Source organism: Leucoraja erinacea, chromosome 8 (assembly GCF_028641065.1).
Source record: "Leucoraja erinacea ecotype New England chromosome 8, Leri_hhj_1, whole genome shotgun sequence".
Classification (NCBI taxonomy): Eukaryota; Metazoa; Chordata; class Chondrichthyes; order Rajiformes; family Rajidae; genus Leucoraja; species Leucoraja erinaceus.
In genome coordinates, this window is record NC_073384.1 from 39,295,942 (window position 1) to 39,312,898 (window position 16,957).

General features: G+C 42.5%; 1 protein-coding gene across 1 annotated transcript in view; it reads left to right on the top strand.

Annotated features, from left to right (window-relative positions):
* The first annotated feature begins 374 nt into the window (after positions 1 to 374).
* adpgk2 (ADP-dependent glucokinase 2) overlaps positions 375 to 16,957 on the top strand; it is a 28,363-nt gene continuing 11,780 nt past the window's right edge. The window contains exons 1-4 of the mRNA XM_055639551.1: positions 375 to 916; positions 11,562 to 11,721; positions 13,120 to 13,310; positions 14,940 to 15,036. Of these exons, the coding sequence (XP_055495526.1) occupies positions 742 to 916; positions 11,562 to 11,721; positions 13,120 to 13,310; positions 14,940 to 15,036 (623 nt within the window). The 5' untranslated portion in view covers positions 375 to 741. The remainder of the gene's footprint in view (positions 917 to 11,561; positions 11,722 to 13,119; positions 13,311 to 14,939; positions 15,037 to 16,957) is intronic.

A 16,957-nucleotide genomic window follows, 5' to 3' on the forward strand; every position in this document is an offset into this window, starting at 1 on the left:
CTCCGCCAAAGAGTCACCAAATGCACATCAGCATAACCAGTCGCTGTCCACGGTCAATTAACCAGTGATCCAAAACAAACCCACCAGCAGCCACGTTGAAGCCACACGTCAGATTGCACAACGTGGGGATCCTGGCAGCTCTTCCATCCCCGCCCCCCCCCCCCCCCCCCTCTGTGGACCAGCCGATTGGCTCTCCGCGCTGCCGATCACTCACGCACGCCATGGTAACGAACACGTCCCGCCCCCTTTGGCGGGTCCGCCCCGCCCCCTTCTGCAGCGCGACACTCCCATTGGTGCAACGTGAAATCCCGCCTCCTCCGCTATTGGCCAGCGTGGACGTCAATCCCAGCTCCAACCGCCTCCCACCGACCCCGAGACGTCAATCGCGGCATCAACCGCCTCGCACTTATTCCAGGCTTGAATGTGGCGGCGTCAAAGGGGGAGGAAAAGGAAAGTATATCCGCACTTTCTACTTACTCGGCCGATCAGGATGGTCATGCCGACTCCATGTTAGACGACTTTTATTCCCCGTCAACCGGTGCATCCTGTTAGCTGGGAGCCGGGGTCGGCGTGGTCCGCGCGTTGCTGTGGTAACGCCCCCACCTCCCCAGTGAAGGCTGAGCCTTCCGTCACCCCGGTGGTTCTGTTGCCCCGGTGACCGGCCGGTTGGTCGGTCGGTCCGTGCACCTGCCCGTTGCTGCGCCGCCGCCGCCGCCGCTCCCCTCAGCTTCAGCCTGCGCCATGGGTCACGGACTGAAGTGCGGGGTAGCCATCTCGTTCTGCGCCGTTTTCATGGCTTATTGGTACCGGCAGCAGGTAGACCGCGAGCTGGACTCGCGGCTGGAGACGGTGCTGTCGTCGCTGCTGAAAGCCGAAAGGAAAGTGGACCTGAACCGGCGGCCTCGAGTGGCAGTAGGTGAGGAAACGGAGGTGCGATCGGTCGACATGTTCGATGAGGGTGCCCTCATCGCTGTGAGCAAAGCACCAAGTGCTGCAGTGACTCAGAGGCATTTGTGGAAGGAATGGACAGCTTGTGGACCCGAAACGTTGTCTGCCCATTTCCCTCCACAGATGCTGCCTGACGCGCTGTGTTCAGCACGTTGTGTTTTGCTCAGGATTCCAGTATCTACAGTTGTTTTTTTCTGTCACCCTAATTATATCATATCAACGAGTAACTTCTCCAAGACAAAATGTGTAGGAAGATCTGTGCAGATCTGGTTTAAAGGGAAGACAGGCACAACAAGCTGGAGTAACTCAGCGGCTCAGGCAACATCTCTGGTGAAAAAGGAATAGGTGGCGTTCCGCTGGGAACCTTCAGACTCCCGACCCGAAACGTCTCCAGAGATGCTGCCTGACCCGTAAGAATAGTTGACCACCAAAGGATTACTCCAGCACTTTGTTTCTACAAGATATAGGAGTTATTTTAAAGTTCTGTCATCTGTAAGTGTTCACCTACTGTCAGTTATAAAAAATAATGCTGAAAATACCGAGTAGGTCGGGCACCACCAGTCGAAAGAGCTGAAAAAATTATTTTAAAAATAAGTATTCACTCAGCAAAGACATGCCAAGAGTTTTATTTAGTTCTTAAATGATTTAGTTGAGACTTGTATTCTTGCAGTATTTCAAGAGTGTTTGATTGTCATATGTACATAAAGGAAACAATGAAATTCTTACTTGCAGCATCTCAACAGGATTGTATACACAGAACTCAGTAGATAATATAATAACCAGACAAAAAGTTCAATAAATAAAACATGTGTAGGAAGGAACTGTAGATGCTGGTTTAAACCGAAGATAGACACAAAATGCTGGAGCAACTCAGCGACAGGCAGCATCTTTGGAGAGAAGGAATGGGTGACATTTTGGGCCAAGACCCTTTTTCAGACTGGGAGTAAGGGGAAACATTATTGATTGTCTGTCATCGGCCCAGTTGTACAGCGAGACAGAATTGCTTGAATATTTGGCAATAGTAAGGAGGAATTTGAAGAGTTTTTACAGACAATATTGTTTGACCCAGGACCCTGAATGAAAACAGGATTTTCAAAAATAAAATAACGCCGGTGCTGGAGCTGCAAAGTGACCTGCAATATTAGGGTCTCGACCTCTCCAGAGATGCTGCCTGTCCTGCTGAGTTACTCCAGCATTTTGTGTCTATCTTTGATTTAAACCAGCATTTCCTTCCTACTCATCTAAAATATTAATACAGGCAGCACCTGAGAAGTGATGATGCCTATAGTAGAGGATAATAGCTACAGGGAGCAGTTGGACAGACTTAGATTGTTTTTTCTAGAACACGGGAGGTTGCGGGGAAACCTGATAGAAATATATAAAATTATGAGAAGCATAAATAGGGTAGACAGTCCGAAGCTTTTCCGGATGAAAACAATCAAATACCAGAGGGTGAGAGGGGCAAAGTATAAAGGAGGTGTGTGGGGCACAATATAAATGGCAACAATAATGACTTGTGTTGTTGAAATCTGATTCCAAAAGGTAATAATAGATTCTATCGGAAGAAGAGATACTGTTCTTTGATCTTGCTTGGTTATTGAGAGAGGCAAGAACATTGACTGCAGTGACTTTAATGAAGATGTTTGGATTTTCTCTCGTCACCGGCGAGGTCCCAGAGGATTGGAGAACAGCCGATGTTGTTGCTTGGTTTAAGAAGGGAAGTAAAGATAATCCAGTAAATTATAGGGTGGTAATAGAGCTTCACGTAAGTTGTAGGGATGCTATTAGAGAGAATTGTGCATTTGGAAGAGAATAAGGGATAGTCAGCATGGCGTTGCCTGCGGCAGTCATATCTTACAAAGGTTATTGAGTTTTTTGAGGAGGTGACAAAGGTAATTGTTGGGCAATGGGTGTAGTCTACATTAGTTTTAATAAGGCATTTGATAAAGTATTTCATAATAGGCTGATCTGGAAGATTAAGATACATGGGATTCATGATGATTTGGTCATATGGATTCAGAACTGGTTTATTCAAAACAAAAACAGGGTTGTGGCGGAAGAGTGTTATTTTTGCTGGAGGCTGATAACCAGTGTTTGCAGCCAACTTAAATTGTTGCAGTTGCAGTCAATGAGAAAGGCTGTCAAAGTATATCAGCAACAGAAATGGGTGGCAAAATGGCAGATAAATTTTAATCTGAGCAAATGCGAGGTGTTGCATTTCAGGTGGTCATTGGGAGGAGAAAGTGTACAGTTAAAGATTCAACCCTTAACAGCATTGATGTACAAAGGGAATTTGTGGTCCAAGTCCAAAGCTCCCTGAAAGTGGCAACTCAAGCAGATAGAGTGGGAAAGAAGGTGTGTGGTATGTTTGCCTTCATTGGTAAGGACATTAAATATAAGAGTCGGGAAGTCATGTTGCAGTTTTATAGGAATTTGTTAAGGCCACATTTGAAGTATTATGTGCAGTTCCAGTCACCCATTCTAGGAAAGATGTAGAGGCTTTGGAGAGGTTGCAGAAGAGGTTTACCAGAATGCTGCCTGGATTAGAGGTTTTAGCAATAAAGAAAGGTTGGACAAATTTGGATTGTTTCTCTGGAACGTGTAAGATTGAGGGGAAAACTGATAAAAGTACATAAAGTTATGAGAGGCATATATCGGGTAGATGGTCAGAATCTTTTTTTCCGGGACGGAAATTTAAAATACTAGAAGGCATAGCTTTAAGGTGTGAGGAGGAAAATATAAAGGATATGTACGGGGCAGGTTTTTTTTTTTTTTTTACATGGGTGGTGTGTGCGTGAAATGCGCTGCCAGTGGTGATGGTAGAGGCAGATACGATAGTTTCCTTTAAGATGCTATTACTTAGGAACGAGGATATGCAGGAAATGGAGGGCTTTGCATCACACAAATTGTTGTCACATGCACCAAGATACAGTGAAAAACCTTTTTTGTCTGCTATCCAGGCAAATCATACCATACATAAGTAGATTAAGGGGAAAAAAGAGACTGCAAAATAAAGTGTTACAGCTACAGAAAAATTCAAGATTAAAAAAAGAAGGGCTGCAATGTGGTAAATTGTGAGATTAGGAACTCCACCTTTGTATCTGAGAGGCCCATTCACGAGTTTGATACCAACAGGGAAGCAGTTCTTGAACCTGCTGGTACATGCTCTCATGCTTTTGTAGTTTCTTGTTGGACTTCTTGGGATTATGGTGTTGAATAGAAAAGATAGACACAAAATTCTGGTGTAACTCAGCGGGTCAGGCAGCATCTCTGGAGAAATTGAATAGGTGACGTTTCGTTTCAGGACCCTTCTATCAAAAAATAGGAGTCTGACATACTGTAAATGTCCTTGCTATCTAAATGTTCCAGTGATGAGTGTAGAGCCAGGAAGATGACATCTGTTGTTTTTCACTGTATCTCGGGAGACCTACTAATACTCTGCCTCCTCACAGTTAACTATTTCAAGTCCATAACTCGCTGACAGTCACAAGTAAATGTGGTGGTAAACAAAATGTATGGCATTATTGCCTTCATCATTTTGGGCATTGTATAAAAATTGGCAAGTCATGTTGCCGATGAATAGCAATTTTTGTGTAAACATATATTTGAGTTCTTTAGGTCTGGGTAGGAAATACTTCAGTGCATGAACTTAGAAAGTCTCCAGCCTAACATCAGAAAGCTGTAAGAGTGGATGTCGATCCAGAAATTGAGGGGGAATGACACAGACATTTGAAGGAACGTTTTTCAGGATATTAGGGCCAGAGTTTGCAAGCATGGGGGTTGTTTTGGTATTGGGGCAGGTGACTAGTCTATTTAAAATTGTTAGATTCCAACTTGCACTGCCTTTTACCCTCTGCTATATTATCTTGCATCTATATTCCCATCACCATGCCTTTTTGTATTTAATCGTATTTAATTATTTCTCTTTTTAATATTGATGGTTGATCTATCATAAACCTACTTTTATCATCAATTGAGCGGCGTGACTTCTAGTTGGGGACCAGGACTACAGACACTTTATTTCAACTGAATGCACTGTGCAAGTTTGTCAGTTTTATGCATTTTGATAATCATGGTTAATAAGTTATGTAAACATATACCAGTATCAAAGTAAATCAGAGAATAGCATCGTAATTTAAAAAAAAAATGTACTTTGTACATGGTTAGAGTGCAAGCTCTGCACATGTTTTTTAATGATAAGGGAAATAATGAACAAAGTCTAGATAAATAAAGTGGCAGCAAAAATAGAGAAGAAAAGATCCATGTGCCCTTGGCGCTCGTCAGCCAAGCTTGGGAATATAATATCATGTAAAAATTCATAAGTTCTAGAAGCAGAATTAGACCATTTGGCCCACCAAGTCTACCATTCAATCATGTCTGATCTATCTTTCCCTCTTAACTCCATTCTCCTGCCTTCTCCCCATAAACCATGACACCTTTGCTAATCAAGAATCTGTTAACCCCGCCTTAAAAATATCCATTGACTTGGCCTCCACAGCCGTATGTCGCAATAAATTCCACAGATTCCGCACCTTCTGACTAAACAAATTCCTCCTCATCTTTCTAAAGGTACAACCTTTTATTCTGAGGCTATGGCCTCTGGTCCTGGACTCTCCCAATAGTGGAACCATCCTCTCCACATTTACTCTATCCAGGCCTTTAACTCTTTGGTAAGTTTCAATGAGTTACCCCTCATCCTTCTAAACTGCAGTGAGTACAGGCCCAGTGCCATCAAACACTTATCATATGTTAACCCAATCATTCCTGGATCTTTCTCATAAGCCTTCTCTGGATCCTCTCCAACATTAGCCCATCTTCCTCAGATATGGGGCCTCAAAGTCGCTCACAATACTCCAAATGCGGTCTGACCGTAAATTAGAAAGCCTCAGGATTACATCCCTGTTTCTATATTCTAGTCCTCTTGTAATAAATGCTAGAATAAGCGAGTTTGGTATTCCGAAAAACACAAGAAATCATGGGATTTGTCAAAGGTCAAACGCTATAAATAAAAATCGAACGAAACAAAGATTGAGTGAGTATAGTTTGGGTCTTTTTTTTAATTATAATTTTTCAGTGGGAGACTGGGTGGGGGCAAGAGACTGGGGCGGGGGGGGGGGGGAGACCGGGCGGGGGAGGGGGGGGGAGACCGGGCAGGGGCGGGGGAGAGACCGGGCAGGGGCGGGGGAAGACTGGACCGGCTCTCATCCGCAGTCAGGACCGTCCGTGGTTTCCCCCACGCAAGTATCCCGTCTCTGGTTTCCCCCCCCCTAACTCGAGGGAGACGTCCGGAACGACAGGACTCTGGCCCAGCACAAACCCACAGCCAGCGCCAACTCCAGCCCAACCCTGCTCCAACTGAACAGGAACCCGCTCCCCGATGGGCCGTTACAGTGACAAGTGCCAGTTCGCCCCTGCTTTCCCTCAGCCGCCACCCCAAGTACAAGATGTACCTTGCACAGCACTGGCTTCTGCCCCTACGGTACCCGCTGCCACTTCTCCCACAACCCCGATGAGGAGAGAGGGCTCCGGCCTCACCTGTGCCAGAACGCCAGCCTGGGCTCAGCCACCCCCAGCCCGGCGCTAGACTGTGCCGCGCTGCGGGCAGCCTTCAGCCCGACCTGGAGTTGGAGCTGGCCTGGACTCTGGGCTTGGGGCTGGGCAAGGGAGAGGGAGGAGGTTGCTGCTTCAGCCAGCACCACCAACATCAGCTCCAGCGGGCGCCCGGCCTGCCCATGGCCGACAGGAGCCCATCCGCAGACTCTCTCTCCAACCAGGACGATTCCAGCAGCAGCGGTTCTGAGTCGCCCGGTTTCGAGCAGGGCCGGCGGCTGCCCATCTTCAGCAGGATCTCGGTGTCGGACTGAGGGGAGGGGGGTAGAAGTGGAGGACTGCAGGGCCGGCAGAGCCGAGCTGGAACTAGTGGCTGCAAAGCCGGCTGCAGGTCCGGGGCCGCCCCTGAACACCTCGGGACAAGGACGGGGACGGCCCAGCAACAACTCGAGCACCTGCAGCGACGGAGAGCTGACCCCGACCACGGACGCAACGCAAGCCTGCACACAATGCAGCACCACCGTTGCTGAGACTTTATAGCTAGTGACCTATGACCTGGGCATGCGCAGTCGGAATACTGAACTCGTTTAATGCATTTGCCTTCCTCACTACCAATTTGACTTGCAAATTAACTCTCTGGGAACCCTGCACCAGCACTTCCAAGTCCCTTTGCACCTCGGATTTCTGAATTCTCTCCCCATTTTGAAAATAGTCTACGCCTTTTTACTAATGCAATTGCAAATCATTTAACGTGTTTTATCTCATTTACAGTTCCACATGCTTTGGTCACAGATTGAGAAGCCTGCTGGACCTACTTTAAAAAGTGCTGATTGAGCAATGATAATTTGTTTATTACTGGTTTTAAATAGGTTGTTCTTGAGTTTGATTCCTAAATATTATTTTGCCTAATTTGGATCATTAATTTGCATCATGTTTATTAAATTTCTGTTGAACATTGGATACCTGGGCTGCCACTTTCAACTATATTAACATTGAAGATGTTTATATTGGGGCCAGTATTGCTGCTGAAAGTTGAAGGTGAAGCTCACAAACTTGGGTATTGGATGTTTTTGATGCATTTTATAACTCATCCAGAGTTATTTATTTATTGGGAGAATAATTCTAATCACAAATTAATAACATTTAATGCAAGACATTGACTGAAATGAGCTGGACTTTTGTCTCTATGGCAGTATATAATGATGAATAAAATTATATTGAAGATCTCAGTGGCAAGCTCGTTATAGTTATAGGTTGCTAATTAAGACCAGGAAAAAATGTGGTGATTTGACAATAAAGTAATTACAAAAAATATATAGACTTGTCTATTCCTTACATTTTTGTTGTAGCTCATTCAGCACTCTGTATTAAACAGTCGAAAAGATCAATCTTGCCTATTATCAGCCATGCTCTGTCCTGCCCCTCCAATCTTCCAGGTTTCTTTCACATCCCGTTGCAATCAGACTGAAGAAGGGTTCCAACCTGAAACGTCGCCTATCCATGTTCTCTAGAGATGCTCCCTGACCCGCTGAGTTACTCCAGCATATTGTGTCTTTCTTATTTATTTTAAACTTGTGGTTATTCATCATTTATGTATAAAATATAGGATTTCATTAAAAATTAACTTTGCAGCGAGTAGATTATTTGCTTTCTCAGTGACAGCTTTCACCTTGCATGAAAATTCCAAAGTTATGATTAGTTTTGTTGTGTGATGGCAATGGATGTTGACTGTTTCAACATAATTCACACTCCAAGATATGGGCCCCAGAATATTCCTGCTCTTATTTGCATCCCCCAGACCTCACTGCCGGTTAACTGAGCTTTGATGTGCTTCAGTTCATATGATTTTCCTGAGGTAAATTTTGGATGGTTCTCGTGTCCCTTTCCTGTGTTGAGCAAGTTCATACACTGACTGTTTACCCTTGTGATCAGGATGATATTTATTTTTGTTACCGATGAATATACAGTTGACATTTATCATGGAAAATGGCTGTTAACATTCACAGTCACTGATAAAAAAAATCATATTTTTTAACAGATGAAACACATATTTATTCTTGGACTTGAACAGATAAAATTATTAAATAGCCATAGAAAGGGAAGCTGCCATTAACAGCAAAACACAGCCTTGAGAGGAAGTAATGCGCTGGATGATAATTTTAGAAAGATAGCTTCTAAAATATCACATGGCTGCAAGAACAAAATACATGGACATAAAATCCAGAAAGAAAACCGAAGTGTTGAATAAAAAGTAATGCAACAAAAAAAACTTTGGTAAATTTGTAAGAGAAACATTGAATTTAAGGCAAATGTATGATCTATCTACAGTCCTTTATCAATATAATAACATGTATTTAACAACACAAATATTTTATTTCATCTGACAATTAAAGCTATTTATAGACGGAAATCATTTTTTGCTCTGGTAGTGATTAACAAAGCACTATTCCTGCACATAAAGGCCATTTAGCTTCTCCACTGAAGTTCCCTTGTATATGATAATGTTAATGATGAATCTTGTAAATGAGGAAGGCTTTTTGACCTATTAATAGTTCAGTGATTTTAATAGAAATATGTTATCTGAAAAGTCGCACATTTGTTTGCATAGTTAGGTGTATATCAATTAAATAAAACAAGATTGGAAATCTGACTTTAGAATTAGAATTGTTTTCCTTACTCTCCTTAGCTCCAGCCTAATAATGCTGTAATCTGAACTACCCCAATTTAGAGCCCTCCTCAAAGGTCCAGACTGATCCTTATTCATAACTTTCTGAAAAGTGATCACTCCAATTTCAGGTAGTCCTTGCTTTCTCCCTCCTTCCCCTCCACTTCCTACCTCTCCCACAGCCGACTGTCTTCGCCTCTTCCTTTCTTCCCCCCCCCCCCCCCCCCCGACATCAGTCTGAAGAAGGGTCTCGACCCGAAACGTCGCCTATTCCTTCACTCCATAGATGCTGCCTCACCCACTGAGTTTCTCCAGCTTTTTTGTCTACCTTTGATTTTACAGCATCAGCAGTTCTTTCTTAAACTGTTCTCACAATACTCTCTCACAAGTTTCCAGTTCGGGGAAAAAAGCCTTCCAGCATCAATCCATTTCTGTATCCAGTTATCGAGGTCCAGTGCCATCATGTTGCCTGTCAGGAGCTCCAGCTGAGCACAGTTACCACATGTGTAATTCTCAGGGATACTGGAAGTTTCCCTGATTTCCCACATTCCACGGTAGTAGCAGAGCACTCCCCTTACTGCCAATGTCACTGCATTAAAGCTAAAGAGGAAGTGGTGAAAAAGGAGATCTTGACTTAGCTTACCTTTCACTTCCACTAAGCCTCTTCATTGCAGCCTCTTTAGCAAAAACCTCAGCACTTATCTTGAAACACAGTTCTTGCACCTCAAACACAGCTTCTCCCATGTAAGATGTAATAAAAGGGAACTGCCAATGTTGGTTTACACCATAGATAGACATAAAATGCTGGAGAACCTCAGCAGGCCAGGAAGCAACTCGGGAGAAAATGGATCGGTGACGTTTTAGGTCAAGAGTGAAGAGGGATCCTAACCGGAAATGTCACCCTTCCATTTTATCCAGAGATGCTGCCTGACCCGCTGAGTTACTCCAGCATTTTGTGTCTATCGCTTCCAAAGATGGCTGTTCCACTGGTTCCTGCCTTTTATACACTACCAGGGGCAGCCAATGCCAGAATCTAATGGCTGATTTTTAAGTCTTTGCTGCTCCTCTCAGCAGTGTATCTCATGGCTGAAACTGGCATGGCCTTGTGTTAATGGCTCCTTAGTCTCCTTGGCTGCTGCACTAGAGGCGAGGATATCTTTCACATGAGGCCCATTTACATTCAGTCTCTGATGGGCAAGTTGCTTTGCCTGATACTGCGCTCCACAATTATTGCTCCAAGCTATACACTATTTCACACTGTTCCAAGCTCCATCACTCCTCCGTGAATTCACTTTGTGGATATGAAATTGATTCAAGGATATTCTCAAATTCTCCTTAGTCTCCTTGCTCTTGGCCCACAACAGCTCCAAGGAGCAATCATGATAGCAATGATAACCTTTAGTATAGAAGCTCTGTATAAATGGCAGGAAGGGAACTCCCAGTCCCACCTGCAAAACTACCTGTGGTATAGTCTGTGGGTCCCACATTGGCCTCACCTTGGAACTCTCAAAACTGGGGTGGGTGAAAACCGTCTTTGAACAAGCAAGACTGCTGAAGGTTCAGAAAAGGCTATACAGTACCCTTTCCCTATTGCAGTTCCAGCCATTATATTTTTCAGGCCATAGCACTATTCTGATTGGTTTTCTGCTTCTGTTCCTTTAATTGTTGATGTTTTTCAGTTTCTTTAGTCCTTTTAGGCCTCTGGTCTTGGCTTACTATTTTTATCATGCCTACCCCAAGATCTTAGCTTTGTTGTGTTTCACTGTTCCCTCAGGCCAATGTCTTTGAACCCAGCCTGGGAATGATGCCAGATCTTTGTATCTGTTGCGATTCTTGCACTATACCTTGCACGACCCGCAGCTTATCAAAATGAAGGCACATGACTACATACATTGCATTACTTTTGAGCCCAAAGTTGGTTGATTCAAATATCACTTTACAACAAAAATCCTTAGATGTGACATACCTCTGCAGTTTGTCATGAAGAAATAATAGAGCTACACTAAAGGTGGTGATTTCTTTCAGGTGAGATACTAAACTGAGATTATCTTGTCCCTCAAGCTTGTGTGTTTCAAAGAACTGTTTCACAGTAGACTTTGGGATTTCCCTGAGTACCTGATGAATATTGTGTAGAAAGGAACTGCAGATGCTGGTTCATAACAAAGATAGACACAAAGTGTTGGAGTAGCTCAGCGCGTCAGGCAACATCTCTGTAAAAAAAGGATGGGTGACTTTTTTGGTCAGGACCCTTCTTCAAACCCTTTTTCTCCAGAGATGCTGCCTGACCGTCTGAGTTACTCCGGCTCTTTGTGTATCTACCTGAGGAATGTTATTTTAGGTGCTGCATTTGCTAAATTTTACTAATCATCTCTTTTTTTCCCCTATGGTCTTGCTGTAGGTTTTGGAGGCTGTCTTGATATTGTTGCAGATGGAATTGCTCTCCTTAACAAAGCGGGCATCAAGCCAAGCAGGAATCCTGTGCACCATAATTACATCACATCAGAGGAACAATTGGCTGAAAGCTTTGCATACTTCTTTCCTTCAGGAGCTGCATCAGAGTAAGGAAATTACATGAATGAGACTTACTAAATTAAATGTGTACTTGGTTGTTGTAACAAAAATATATCTTGGCGATGATGAAAACATCAGTGTAATTGGACAATAGAGCAACATAATATCGCCAGTGACCCGGGTCTGATCCTGTCCTCGGGTGCCGTCTGTGTAAAGTTTGCGTGTTCTTCCTGTGACAGCATGGGTTTCCTCTGGGTGCTTCGGTTTCCTCCCACATCCCAAAGATATGAAGAGTTTGTAGGCTAATAGGCCTCTGTAGATAGCCCCTAATGTATAGGAAATAGATGAGAAAGTGGGATAACACTGAACTAGTGTGAACGGATGATGAATGGTTTGCATGGACTCTGTGTTGCCTGCGCTGAGCTACTTATATAACCTGAGCGGAAACAGGCCATCTCTGCCCCTACAAGTCCATGCCCAAATTTTTTCCCCGTGCCTGCCTCGTACCATAACCCTCCAAAATCCATAGGAATTTTTAAATGAAAACCAATGAACCTGCCTCACCACTTCCAGAGCTCATTTTAGTTGCGTTAATCCCCCTCATATTACCCCTAAACTTCTGTCCCTTAATTCTGAAGGTCCTCTTGTTTGATCTTCCCTATTCTCGAAAATTGTAAAAACAGAGAACAATTCTATCCCTCTCATCATTTAAAGACCTCTATCAGGTCCCCCCTTAACCTTCTTAGACCTAACGTGATTCAACCTATCTCTGTAACTTAGTTGTTGAAACCCAGGCAACATTCTAGTAAATCTCCTCTGTACTCTCTCTATTTTGTTGACATCCTTCCTATAATTTGGCGACCAAAATTGTACACCATACTCCAGATTTGGGAGGTGCCTTGTACAATTTTAATATCAATGCTTTGAAAGGAGCATACCAAAAGCTTTTTTACCAGATCTATATGAGGGATAGGAACTATGGGGATACCCAGATCCCTCTGTTCAACTGTATTCTTCAATTCCCTACCATTTACCATGTACGTCCTGTTTTGATTTGTCCTGCCAAGGTGTAGCACCTCACATTTATCAGCATTAAACTCCATCTGCCATCTTTCAGCCCATTTTTCCAAATGGCCTTCTGCCCTTCGTGTCCCCTTAAAAATTAGGAATTTTTAAAATGAAGAATTTAGTTGGTTAATTCAATTACTTGAAGGGGTAAATAACAGAGTTGTAGCTTTAGAATGTATTTACCTTGTTTAAATTGCTGTAACAGCAGGAGGTGGTATTTTTCAAGATAACTTTTTTAAGATCTGGGGATAATGATTCTTGGTTAGCTATTTCGAGTTAGCAGATACTTTGGGCAAGTTTATTTTCTAGTTAGTTTTAAATTGCTGTAATCGTATTCACAGTAATTGTTATTCATAGATTCCTGGTGTTATTTTCAGGCGCTTTATTTCCAATGGGACACTGTTTCGTAAACTGGTGAAAGCCACTCAAGGTCTTCCTCGAGTACGATGGTCGTTGGGTGGAAATGCACCAGTCATGGCAAATCGTCTCGCACAGGAAGGATGTGAAGTGCTCATGGGGAGCCGTCTAACGCCTGACCTCATTGAAGTCCTTCAAGAGCATGTAACCGGTTTGTGCCAATAAACTAATATTTGGGTTGTTCATTTCCATGATGTAGGAAAAGCAATTTTTACATCAACAACTTAGAGAACACCTTCACTTATCAGCGTCCAAACCTGCGTCTAATTTGCATTCAAGAAAAAGTGTTGTGTCCTTGGAATTGAGAAATTAGATGAATAATAGAAAATTTGATTTGAAATTTTTTAAGATCGCAATAGATGGAGAGCTTTTGAAAAGTTCCAAAAGATAGCACCGAGTCGCTACCATTTTTTGTCATCAGGAGTTTTAGGAACAGTTTAGAGAGGGCTTATAAGGTTGAAGGAAATTTTGTTGAAGGAGCTTGTGCACGTTGATTGGAGTTTGAAGTTATATGGATCGATGATCGAGATCCAGAGAATATCAATGACGAGCGAAAACACTTGAGTACAGTGTGGATCAACAGCTGAGATTGATGTTGAAGTACTTCATTTTGGAAGTAAAGACAGGCTGGTATTGAGAGCTTATTTCACTGATCAAAACCTTCCTTTTATTTGAGGTATAACAATCAAATGTGTAGAAATGGCTGTGCAGGGAATGGAGGGGTATGGATAATGCAAACAGAGGAGATTAGTTTAACTTGACATCATGGTTGGTACAAACGTTGTGGGCCAAAGAGCTTGTTCTTGTGCTGTGCTGTGCATTTCTATGTTCTGTGTATATTCAAAAGTTCTACCAAAACAACAAACTTAAGAGTTGCATCTTTCATTGACACTCTGTGCTGCTTGGCATTTTTTTATTTGTAGAAATATTTCCATTTGGATAATAACAGAAAAGCCACAGTGCTTGGGTTTTATTGTCCATTTAATCTTGTCATCTAACCCAGTTTTGGAGGAGTGGGGGGGGGATGGGGGGATGGTTGAGACTTTTTAAACATATCTCATGCTAATTTATTAACAGGATAAGACTTTGGCTTTATCTTTTTCTTAACTTTCCTGCATCAATCTGTTGATGAAGAACTGTTCTTTGGTGACTTTGAGGTGCTCATTAGTGGTTGGTAGTCTGGTGCTTTTTACTCAATTTTTCTCATAATTTCCCCCAACATACCTTATACAGTCCATTCGATATCTGATGCTGAGGGTTAATTTAGTTGTGCAGACACTTCAAGCCTGTGGTACTAATAAGTAATTCCTGTGTTTTGCTATGGAAATGAAGAGCTGTAGATGCTGGTTTACAATAAAAGATACAAAGTGCTGGAGTGACTCCGCAGGTCAGGCATCATCCCCGGGGAACATGGGTAGGTGACGTTTTAGGTCGGGACCCATTTCAGTCCTGACCTGAAACATCGCCTATCCATTCTCTAGGGATGCTGCCTGACCTGCGAGTTTATGCACTTTGTGTCTTTTTCCCCCCAATGTTTTGCTGTTTATCAAATTGATCTTGCAAAGACTAAAAACTGGAGATCAGAAAACCTTGCCATTCTTTTGACCAACGTTAGCATCTATTCTTACAAACGAGAATGTATAGTTCAGCTACTGATAATGGATGAAACTGGAAAATCTTAGGTACAACTGGTGTAAGTCCTTTAATGGTGTTCCGTTTATTTTGTGTTCAATGGCTTGATCAATGCCACACTTCAAATGTTTTTTTTAATCCCTTCTAGTGACAAGCAAGCCAGTGGATGAAACTGACATTCATCTTATCCTGGAATATTCATCTGGTTCCAAATGGGGACAACTAGTGTCAAGAAGAGCAAACAGGTATATGGCACAATCAATAGTCAATTGATGCAGGACAAATGACTAAATGATCACATAGCTATTATAAAATATTGTTGTATAGAGCAAATACCAGTAATCCATATTCTGTTTACACACCAATGCTTGCAAAGTAAAAGAGTATGTCTTAAAATATCTGCAGAGACATTTATATCAGAAAGTCGTAATTTTCATTAAGTCCCAATATTTTCCCTTCTGGTTTTGCAATATTCTGATACTTCTGTGGAATATTCTTTTAATTTACTTTTGGGATCTAGGTGACTCTTGCGAGATCAGTATTTATTGCCAGTAACAAATTGCCACTGATAATGGAAAATATTGTAGTTGGGCAGAAAGTATCTGGATTTGGACTGAGACACAGAACAATTAAAAACGTATTTCTCGGTCAAGATGATGTGTAACTTGGATGGGAGCCTGTCCCTAATGCCCTCATCCTCCTGGATGGCAGAGATTGGCTAAGTGAGAGTGACATGGTCCCACATGGGAGACTGATCCAAAAGGTAAGAATCCATGGGATCCAGGGCAATTTGTCCAATTAGGTCTGAAATTGACTGAGCGAGAGGGTCAATCTTAACTTGGGTGCTGCTTCTGCAATTGAAAACCTGTAACCAGTGTTGTACCCTAGGGATTGGTGCTGGGACCCTTGCTGTTTGTTATCTACATAGATGATCTGGATGTGAATATAAGCTCACATGGCATGAAAATTGATAGTGATGTTGATTGTGAACAAAATGTGTACGAAAGAACTGCAGATGCTGGTTTAAATCGAAGGTAGACACAAAATGCTGGAGTAACTCAGCGGGTCAGGCAGCATTTCTAGAGAGAAGGGATGGGTGAAGTTTCGGGTTGAGACCCTTCTTCAGTCTGATTGTGAACAAGGTTGTCTTCGGCTAGAGAATGCTATAGTTGAGTTTGTAAATTGGGCAGCAATCTAGCAGCAGAAATTTTGTATTGAAAAATGTGAGGCAGTGCATTTTAGAAGGACGACTGAGGGTATAATATACATAATAAAGGCAGATCCTGGGAATTACGTAGGAACAGAGATCTTGGAGCCCAAGGATGTACTGGAGAGGATGCAAAAGAGATTCACCAAGCTGTTGTTTGGATTGGAGCATGACAAAGACCCGGGTTTGATCCTGACCACTTGTGCTTTTGTGTGGAATTTGCATGTTCTCCCTGCGACCGCATGTGTTTCCTCTGTGTGCTCCGGTTTCCCTGCATGTCCTAAAGATGTGTGAGTTTGTGATAATATAGAATTAGTGTGACTTGGTGACCAATGGTTGGACGATGGGCCGAAGGCCCTGGTTCCATGCTATATCTTAAAAACTAAAACTAAAATTAGTTATAAATAAAGACTAGAGAATCTAGGATTGTAATTATCAAATAAATATTGATTTCACTGGGAAACAATGTCTAAGTATTAAATTTTCCCCATCACTATAACAATTATTATCATTGCACTATATTTGTTTATTTATTGAATATGTGTGTGTGTATATATATATATATATATATACACACACTGAACTTTTTTTTTCTGTGTACTATGTTTACATGTTCTGTTGTGCTGCAGCAAGTAAGAATTTCATTGTCCTATCTGGAACGTATGACAATAAAACACTCTTAACTTGTGTTCACTCTTCACTTCACTTCACTCTTCTATCTCTATCAACACACTCCCTTTCTCAGTGCACCTTCTCGGGCAACTGCAGCAGTTGAAGGTGGCTCACCACTACCTTTCCAATGGCAATTGCGCTCTGGAAAAATGAATATAGAAATTTGGTCATCAATGCAGAAGTTCAGATGGACTTAGTATTTTAATGTGAAGCATGTTTGAATTTGCATGTGGGCCAAGAAATGATTACTCTCACGTATGGTGATTTTTATGTGCGGTTGCGTGTGT